General features: G+C 39.5%; 1 protein-coding gene across 2 annotated transcripts; it reads right to left on the bottom strand.

Annotated features, from left to right (window-relative positions):
- Positions 1–119: 119 nt before the first annotated feature.
- Positions 120–9,249, bottom strand: pdpk1b (3-phosphoinositide dependent protein kinase 1b). 2 transcript variants are annotated; one of them, XM_028568371.1, is made up of 14 exons: positions 8,985–9,249; positions 6,690–6,980; positions 6,432–6,474; positions 6,185–6,322; positions 5,903–6,047; positions 5,696–5,793; positions 5,493–5,568; positions 5,301–5,369; positions 4,978–5,074; positions 4,638–4,811; positions 4,219–4,436; positions 3,947–4,004; positions 2,589–2,741; positions 120–2,446 (listed from the first exon to the last, which is right to left on the bottom strand). In XM_028568371.1, exons 1-14 carry the CDS (start codon positions 9,006–9,008, stop codon positions 2,333–2,335), a joined length of 1,698 nt encoding a protein of 565 aa, XP_028424172.1. In that variant the 5' UTR covers positions 9,009–9,249; the 3' UTR covers positions 120–2,332. The 2 variants fall into 2 exon arrangements, with proteins under 2 accessions (XP_028424172.1, XP_028424174.1); XM_028568373.1 differs by lacking the exon at positions 8,985–9,249 and adding an exon at positions 8,016–8,368.
- Between the last annotated feature and the right edge of the window lie 230 nt (positions 9,250–9,479).

Here is a 9,479-nt window from a genome sequence, read left to right as displayed (position 1 = left end):
TAGGGTGTCAAACACCCTATTCATATTTACAGTACAGTATTTCATGCTTTAACATACTCGAGACCAACCAGCTTTAGGTTGTCTGCAACAAAGTGTAAAGTAATTTTCACGACACAAAATCACTGATAATGGGCCGGTCCTTTATTTACATGCTGCAAAATGCGAGATGCCATTGCCACTGAATGCTTCTGCTTCCACTGTGTCATGACTGTGGTCGGTAACAGAAGACAGGACACATGGCTTTATTTGTATGCCTAAATCCCTACATGCTTTAATTACTGGACTACCAAGCATTAAGTGGAAAATTCATCATTCAACATCTACTGACCTAGCGCACAAATAATCAGAGAGAGAATGAACAGATTCATTAAATTATCAGAATATGATTAAATCACTGAGCAAATAGAAAATGTATGATATAGTAAGAAAAAAGCTGTAAAATATTATAGTTTACAATAATTATTCACATTCAAAGGCTTTACATCTCAATACATACACAACATGGCCCCTGAACATGACTTCAATCCAAATATGATTCATATATTAGAATTTAAATAACACAGAATGAACTAGGAGGCTAAACAACAGCCATCAAATAACCTTATACAAGAATAAAAATACAAAAACTGTATTCTAATATCATTGCATTACTTGCTTCAGATTTTAATAATACATCATCTGTACATCACAGTTCTAGTCAGTTACAAGCCAGGTAGAGTATTCCATACACAATGTAACCGACTGCCATCGACTTGATTCAAACAATTTTCCTCACTAGAGGAAAACACTTCTCTAGTGCTTCCTCAACTTTATAGACAGATACAGCAATTTCATCGGTTATTTGGATCAGATAGATATCTTTTAACTGACATCCAACCACATCGAGCCCCGGGCCCCAGGGTCTTAGGGTCCTATTCACCTATACTCCAGTCACACACTGCACACACAGACTCAGCTGAAGGAAGAGGACCTTTGGAAAGGACCTTAAGGTAATATGTCAAAAATTAAAAGCATTATGATAATACATATTGCTAAAAGAAGAGCACAAGTTAAATCAATCGCTTTAATTTCTATTGGGCCAAACGTCAGAATGAAGGAAAAAAAAAAAAAAAAAAAAAAAAAAACGGGCCAATGAACCCGATGAGGCAGTTCTGCCATTTCGTCCAGGGACAACAGCTTTACTGTGATTGCTTCAGAGAATGATAGTATGTGTATGTATCACTGTTGATGAAGGTTTTCTGTTCAGCATATGGTGGTCAGCACATAAGATTTAGTTTTCAATAGGACGTACTGAAGATGAGCCGACTATCCTACCGAAAAAGAAATTGAAGAATTCACACCACAAAGAAATAGCCAGTGAATGGTATAGAACAGCCAAATCATCCAATAATATTTGCTATGGTTGCCAATGCAGTCAAAAATACCCACCTTTAAACTTGATAAACTATATCTCCAGTGCCCTGGGAGAGAGAAGCGGACAAGGCTGAGCTACAAACCTGGCCATGCAGGAAAGATAAGCAAGTTATGATTAGGAAGTTCCAGCTAGTGGCATGTTTACCCACCCCGTTAGCTATACATCCTCAGTAACAGCTATGGAAGGCTCACACTTATACAGAGACTGATTCAGACCCATGTCTCACTGCAGACTGGCACTCTGCTTTGTTACATTGAGACCTTAATTGAACTTCAATAAACAAGTACCAAGAGACTAAAAAAACTCAAATACCGTGGGAACATTTGGGCGTAGACAAAAATATATATAGGATTTGAGTTTGATAAACGTGTGAGACTGAATCAGCTTACAGTATCGGTTACAACTATGGAGTATATGCTCTAGAAGTGGGGCCTGACAACAGCTTGCACGTACGATGTAAGATTAGGATATGGTTTAATTAAAATATCAGGATAGGCTCTGTTTCACAAAAGCTAGATTTTGTGTTATGGTATCATTGAAGCAGGAAACCAGTCCTTGCATTTGAGATAGTCCTAGCGGTACCCAAGCTTGCGTCACTCTAAAAAGGACAAGCTTGCCCTTTTCTTCCCCCCTGCAGAATGTACAAAAAGCAGATGTGCATGGTGGCAGTCTTATCATCCATACATGGAAAAATGCAATAGAAGCCTCACAGAGAGCACAAAGAACAAGCAAAGCAACCCTGAATCCAAAGTTGTATTTCTCCCATGGTTCTACTCAGGAAAACAAACAAGGTCTAGATGCCAGCGTCTCTAAGAGTTTGTTTACATTGCGGTGATGAAGGGCACTAAAGAGGGTGTTACTCTGCTCAGTGATTGGCCTCAGAGCTAAAGAGGAGTGGCCACATGAGGAACCGTGCTCCTATAGGCCAGGGTTTTGGTGCTTTTGATAGATCTTTCTCCACACTTCCTGGATCTTCTTGCACCATCTGTCAGCATTTCCGCTGGGGTCCATCAAATAGTAAGTTCGGTTAGGCTGCAAACAGCACAGAAAATGAAAAAAGAAACAATTAAAAAAAATAAACCACATTTGAGGAGAAACCGTAATCAGTGGGCAAGTATCAACATGCTGCTGGAGGAAAATGCTGGACAGACATCAGAAATAAATAGTCCGGTACCGTATGAACAAAGAAGGTTTTGAAGTTCTTGGCCTCAGGGCGTAGCTCTAGGGACCAAGGAATCTCCCCTTTCAGGACCTTGTTTACAGGATCCACGTAGTACAGGTGTGGTCCTTCAGTAAGAAGCAGCTGTCTCCGTCTAGCAAACAGACCCTGCAATGGAATGCCACATGTCTCGAGACATTAGTTCACCAACAGAGGGGGCTATGAGGCCAGTGAGACTTCCATCAGCACAGCAGGGAATTCCCCTTTACATCCTATGCTAACAGTCAGAGCATCCTATGCTAACAGTCAGAGCATCCTATGCTAACAGTCAGAGCATCCTATGCTAACAGTCAGAGCATCCTATGCTAACAGTCAGAGCATCCTATGCTAACAGTCAGAGCATCCTATGCTAACAGTCAGAGCAATACTATGAGAGGGGACTTCATTCATCATTTATGATGAACCAACCTTAACAAGAAAACCTGTTTACATTTTACTACAAAACACAGCTACTGTATAGTCTAGCTGGCAGAAAAATCTCCATCTATAAAGATTTAACTTAAAAAAAAAAGGTTTAAAATACCAATATCATTTTTAAATATATAATATTGCTGCTATCCGAATATTGGTTCGACGGGTAGGCATTCGATTTTCAATTTTGGGATTCGGATATTTTTATTTTTTTTGCAAATTTGATAAAAGGTAAAGATAGAACGACCGTTCATAACGCTAATGCTCTAGTGAGGCACTGGGAGGCTAAGCATTCATTCACCAACACTGCACCGACCATCACTTGTCAGCAGTGTTGTGTGTAACTTTGTAACGTGTTACAGTAATGTAACTACTTTTTCCAGGTAAAAAGTAGTGTAACGCGCTACTACTGAAAATTTGCTTTTCAGAGAGTCCAGCAAAAACACAGTTCTTTCCATTTATTTTGAATGCCTGCAGCAAAAAGTTAAGACCGATTCAACTTTTGGAGAAAAGCAAACCGAGGTCACCCTGCGGTGGACAATCACGTAACCGGAGATCAGACTCATCAGTCCATATCGCGGAGTGAGAGTCCCGCTAACGTTACTGTAAACAGGAAACATCACTGCCTCTATCGCTTCAACTAAAAAAGTTTGAAACACTATGAAGGTAAAAAACAAAACACAAGCACTGAACTGTAGAGGAGTTTGTGTAACAATAAGTGTGTCCTGCAACAACAAAGCAAAGTCGCGGCAACTCTCGCTTCATCTCTTTTCTTTTTCTACGCTGCCTTCACGTGCGGTCAACCCCCGACCCCGCTGTACAGCCCTAATATATAATACTATACAACACAATACATACAAGTATTATAAAAATCTCAATTATATGGCTTAGAATTCACACACCTTTCGTTTATCCACTGGGCCCATCTTCAGGATCAGGTTATTCTCCACAAACTGGTGCCTGTGTAAATAAGCAACAGCAGATTACTGGCACCCACTCCCTTTCACTCAAACATTCATTTTCTTCAACAAATTAACATTATAATATAATTTTGTTCCACATTTCTAAGATATGAGCAAGACTTTAATACAAGAATGATTCAGATTTAAATAAAGCAATGACCAGCACTTTAATACACAAAGATTAACAGGTTGAGACATTGGAGGGGGTTTACCATGGGTTTCCAATGGTCTGTTTGTCCAGCAATAGCTGCTTCTCTTCTTCAGTGAACTGCAGGTCCAGCTCAAAAGAGTTATTGTCCAGGTCGTGGATGTACTGCTCAATGTTGCTGCTGGACCTCTGCGGGGGCGTGGACTCATGTGGTGACAGGGAGTGTGATGAGCTGGACTGGGCCACCTGCATGTTGCTGAACTGGCTCAGGAGGTCATCGTACTGAGATTGGAAATGAGACAATAGAGAACAAACATAGTGATGTTTGGCTGTAGATTTGTGGTTTGTTCAGGGTTTGGGGGGAAATTGATTTCTCAACAAGGCAAAAACTTAGGTTTGACCTAAGTTTTCCCATGAATAATCTAACAATGGACTAAAAAAAAAAAAAAAAAAAAGAGACCTAGACGTAATAAAATCTCTTACATTTCCATAGCAGTCCTCATCATCCTCAGACATGGCTGGCAGGTAGGGGGTGAGCTTGGGGGGTGTCTGTAGGTGTAGGTCACTCCAGGAGATAATGTCGAAGAAGGGGTGCCGCCTCAAAGGGTCGTACCCTCCCATCTCTTCACACCCAATCCGCTTCGAAGGGTCCAGTGACTAAGGGGAAAAACAGAAACATGTGTTTCCATTCACTAGAAAAGCGCTGCCCTGTAAATAACAAACACCAGCTGACCACCAAATATACATTAATTAATGTCCCCACAGATATAAGAAAACTTTAATTGTATCTTACATATATGAATCATGGTTCTTGATCACCTACCAAAAGCTGTTTGACAAGATCCTTGGCTTTGGGAAAGAATTTCTCTGGGAATTCATACTCCAGCTTTATTATCTTCTGGAATATTAAGTACTCATTTCTACAATGAATGAAACAAAAAAAAAAAAAAAAAGATACTGTTAGGGATATTTCTGCTAGAGCAATATTGCTGGGGCAAGGTTGTTTATTATGCCTAGCATTTATTGCACTTAAAATAACATTAAACTTCAATGGTAAAATAGAAATACTACATGATCAGCCATTATTGAAGCATGAAATAATGACAATTAACTGAGGTGTGACAACAACATCCCCTTGGTACTTACCCAGCTCTGAATGGTGGTAAACCAGCCACCAGCTGATAGATAATACATCCCAAGGCCCAGAGGTCAGAGCTAAAAAAAAGGAAAAACAGATAGAGGAATACATTTACAAATGTGATACTACCCTTATCTGACAAACATAAAAACAGACCAATGATTAGTATGTATCAGTTGCATGATGTCCAAACCTCATACCTCTTGCAGGCGGATTTTTCCGTTAGCAGCTCTGGAGACACATACTGTGCTGTTCCAACAAAGGAGTTTGCTCTCGCTGCCAAACGATGCAAACAAATGGTAAAAAGACTTGAATAACTTCATACTACTTACAGAAAGTAAAATACCACGTTTGTTAAACTTTATGCTGAGAAGTACAAGTAAAATCAGAATTTTGGTTGTACCTTGTTTACTGTCTGATGATAACTGTTTTGCCGTCCCAAAATCTGTTATCTGGATGTGCATCTCTTCACTCAGAAGAATATTCTCTGGTTTCAGATCTCTGAAATGAGATGAACCACTTGTAATTTATGGGATAATAAACATTTGACAGAGTTTGAAAATGATATAACGAAAAAAGCAAAAAGGATAAAACAAACAGAAAGTCTTACCTGTGTATTATCCCCTTATTGTGTAAGTATTCTAGAGCGCAAACTATTTCAGCGGAGTAGAATCTAGTACAGGTCTCATCAAAAGAACCAATTTTGCGAATGTATTTCAGGAGCTCTCCATTCTTAGCGTAGCTGAGACCAAAATCTAAGAAAGCTAGTTAAGGAATAATGTGACTACTAGAAATCAATTTAAAAAAAATACCATCTCAAATTTTTTTGGACACAAAACAACTATTAAGTGGTCAATATACCACATGCCTTGACAAACCCGTTAAAGGATACACAACTTCTCATCATCTTGAAATGTGAAGTACAGCTTGACGAAGAATGGGTGATCTAGATTTGACATCAAATCCCTTTCTCTTTTCACGTACTGGGCTTTGTTCTCCTTCATAATATGGCGCTTCTCTAAAATCTTAACTGGAGGAGAGAAAAGAAAATGTCAGGATATAATGGTATAAATACACCCAGCAACCTTTCCATCTTGATAATAAAGTATCATTCACCAAGCTGGTGCATTATTACTTACTTGCATATTCTTTTGCCGTTACCTGCTCTCTTGCCAGGACAACCTTAGGATAAAAGAACAGAAAAAAATATAACATGGCATGTTAGTTTCTTGACAGACTTTGGGAGAAAATCTTGTAACTCTTAGGGCCTGTTCTGTCAATTCCCCTCAAATGAACTGAGGATGACTCATCAAAGTGCATTATTCAAAAGATTGCTAGCATGTAGCAACATCTACCCAGGTATGATTCAAAAGCTAAGTGGAATGCAAGTTACATACCGTCGAGAAGGAGCCTTCTCCCAGTATCTTGCCAAATCTGAAGTCCTCTGGCTTCTTCTTACGCGGCTGAGGGGCCTGGACAGCCGGCTGTGTACGGAGGTCTGAGCCCTGGCTGCCGGCAGACGCTCCTACAGCACGGGCCTCTGAGGCTGAGCCCTCCATGCTGGGACAGAGGCTACTGCTTGCGCCTGGGATAGCAAGTGGCGAGCAGGAGTCAGGGTGGTTTCTTACCATTGATGGATGCGAACAGGAACAGATGACAACGCTGGGCTGAATGGGCACAACATCATACTGCAACAGGAGAGGGAATATTGAGAATATATCAGTCAGCAAGTTGATGCTGTTGTAGTTCTTGTTTAAAAAAAAAAAGAAAAGAAAAAATACACCGAAAAACTAGTACTGAATCATCCCTCCATTGTGACTAACAATCGATATGCTGACAGGTTTAGGCCAACCATATGAATGCTGGTAATACAATATAATAATAATAATAACAACAACAACAACAGCCTCCAATATCAATTAACATTAACACATTATCATTTGAACTGGGATTTTTTGAAATATTTTTCCCATCAATCTGTAATCAAACAATTAGTTTTTTTTTTTTTTTTACAGTGCATCATAAATATTTCCTGAAATATCCCTTAAATGGGATGACACAATATATATATATATATATATATATATATATATATATATATATATATAGCCCAAATTAATATATACAATTTGTTGCATTTTCTGGTCCTGCAGACTGTATAATGAAGGCAATATAATGTCATACAAAACGAGCAATTACCCAACCTATTCCAGCAGATGTTTAACACTAGAAGAGATGGGGCTTAGAAGATCTGGATCATATAGAGTAGACGCACCTTTCAAGGCTGTCAACTTAAATATACTGCACCTAATATTCCTGGTAGGACATTAACTTATAATTAAAATATAGCCTACAATTTCAAGTGAGACCACTTGAGGAGCAAAGTCTAGAATTGATAAGGACATGCAACGAATATTGGAGAAGCCGATTCTGAGCCTGGTGGTCCCACCCTCAATTGTTAAAGTTGCGAAAACTGTCAAAGTTACTGCTTTCATGTGACAGTTGTAACGTTACTTAGTATCAAAGCTGAAATTAACACATCTAATTTGTATGCGTATGTACATGATCAAACTGACATGGCAGCTAACGCGAACAAACACTGACGAGAAACCCACCAAATGATTGTTGAAGGTTCAAAGACTAGCTAGCTACATACAGTGACAAGTTGTGTTTTCCAACAAACTGTTTGGTGCTTGTACCAATGAAAGTTATTTTTAACTTACTGAACTACTGAAACACTCAGTGCTGATGATGTTCAGCTTACAGCTCAGTTAACGTTAGTTAGTTCAGTTGGCCTAGCTTCTTCTCATTCAAAAGCAAGGTGTGGCCATTTAGCTGTCTTATCCGGACTTGACTGTATGGTTGCCAACTAGTCGTATAACTATCTACTGATCCATTACTGTTAGTCAACCATGTAATGGTTGATAGAAACGTCAGCTAATGTTAACCTAACCCTGTGTACGTGGGTAACAACAGGCCTGTGCGAACTTTCTTTGCTAACTAGCACCTGCTAGTAAGCTAACGTTAGCTCCTGCTGCCTTGTCAAATGATGCCGGCCATCACTGACAGCGAGTTATAAACTTAACGCTAACAGTCAATTAGCTAGCCAGCTAGCTAGTTAGCAAGCCAGGTAACATAAGCAACTTCAAAGCCGTATGCCATTTTCACATAACTTTAATTAGTAATGTTCAAAGTTAGTGCGCCGACATTGATATGGAAATTTGAAAGTTAATGGGTTGACAATCGAACAACAAAACGTTAACCTTAAAAAGCTATCTTATATCCAATAAAGCTAATGTTAAATCGTTAGCAAGCAGGAGCAGCGTCCGAAAGCGCGAACATGTTTAGCTAGCTAGCTAACGTCAGCCAGCAGATAACGTTAACGCTATTGCCCATTCATCTTATAAAACTAACAACAAGCACTAGTAAATGCTAACACAACACCGCATAATTAAAAGAACCCATTATAATGATTGGTCAACCCCGATTAAGGTAGCAAACATTAGGTGTTGTGTTAGCCAACTTAGCGAGCTAACGTTGCTAGTGAGTCGTAACGTTAAACGATCTCTTGCGGCTAGCACCGCTCTTTAGATGAAGGCCCGACGTAACTATTTGTTGTCAAACAGCCGCCACACTGTACATTTCGAACACCGGCTTCGAACTGTTATTCGTGTTAAAGTTGCAACACTTACCAGCTGACTTGTAGCTCTTGCCATGGGAGTTTTCCACGAGTATTTATTTGGAATAAAATAATTAGAGAAGCTCCAGTAATGGCTGCCTCTGCGCCTTCATTTTCGAGTTGTGACGTCGTTCCACAACAATGTTAACGCAGGACAGCAGAGGAGAGTCCCGCTGTGTCCGCCCCCTCGCCACATTTACAACCTACTGAACTTCATTTTACTGATAGGGATTGACGGCAGCAGTTGTGGATATTCAAATACCGCAGTTAATGTGGCCTACAAACTATCTTTGCGCCAGTCTGTTTTAGATTCACTTATGATGCTGCTGGGTAGAGATTTATCTACAGGTCTTTTATACAATTTCAACTTCTAAGGCTGCTTCAACTTATGCGTATAGCCCACAAGTCTGCGTTTATCCTTCAAACCATGTGTATCCCAACGTATACCTTAAACTGAATGAAGGTTGCAAATATTCATTTATTTTGTCTGTTTACATAAAACAAACAC

Source organism: Perca flavescens, chromosome 21 (genome assembly GCF_004354835.1).
Source record: "Perca flavescens isolate YP-PL-M2 chromosome 21, PFLA_1.0, whole genome shotgun sequence".
Taxonomy (NCBI): domain Eukaryota; kingdom Metazoa; phylum Chordata; class Actinopteri; order Perciformes; family Percidae; genus Perca; species Perca flavescens.
This window is presented reverse-complemented; position numbering and strand designations above follow the sequence as displayed.

Coding starts and splice junctions, on each gene's coding strand:
- pdpk1b (XM_028568371.1), bottom strand. CDS start 9,008: ATGGCAAGAGCTACAAGTCAGCTG. Junction 5,794..5,902: donor AATAAGGGGATAATACACAG/GTAAGACTTTCT, acceptor ATCTCATTTCAG/AGATCTGAAACCAGAGAATA. Junction 4,005..4,218: donor CAGACCATTGGAAACCCATG/GTAAACCCCCTC, acceptor TTATTTACACAG/GCACCAGTTTGTGGAGAATA.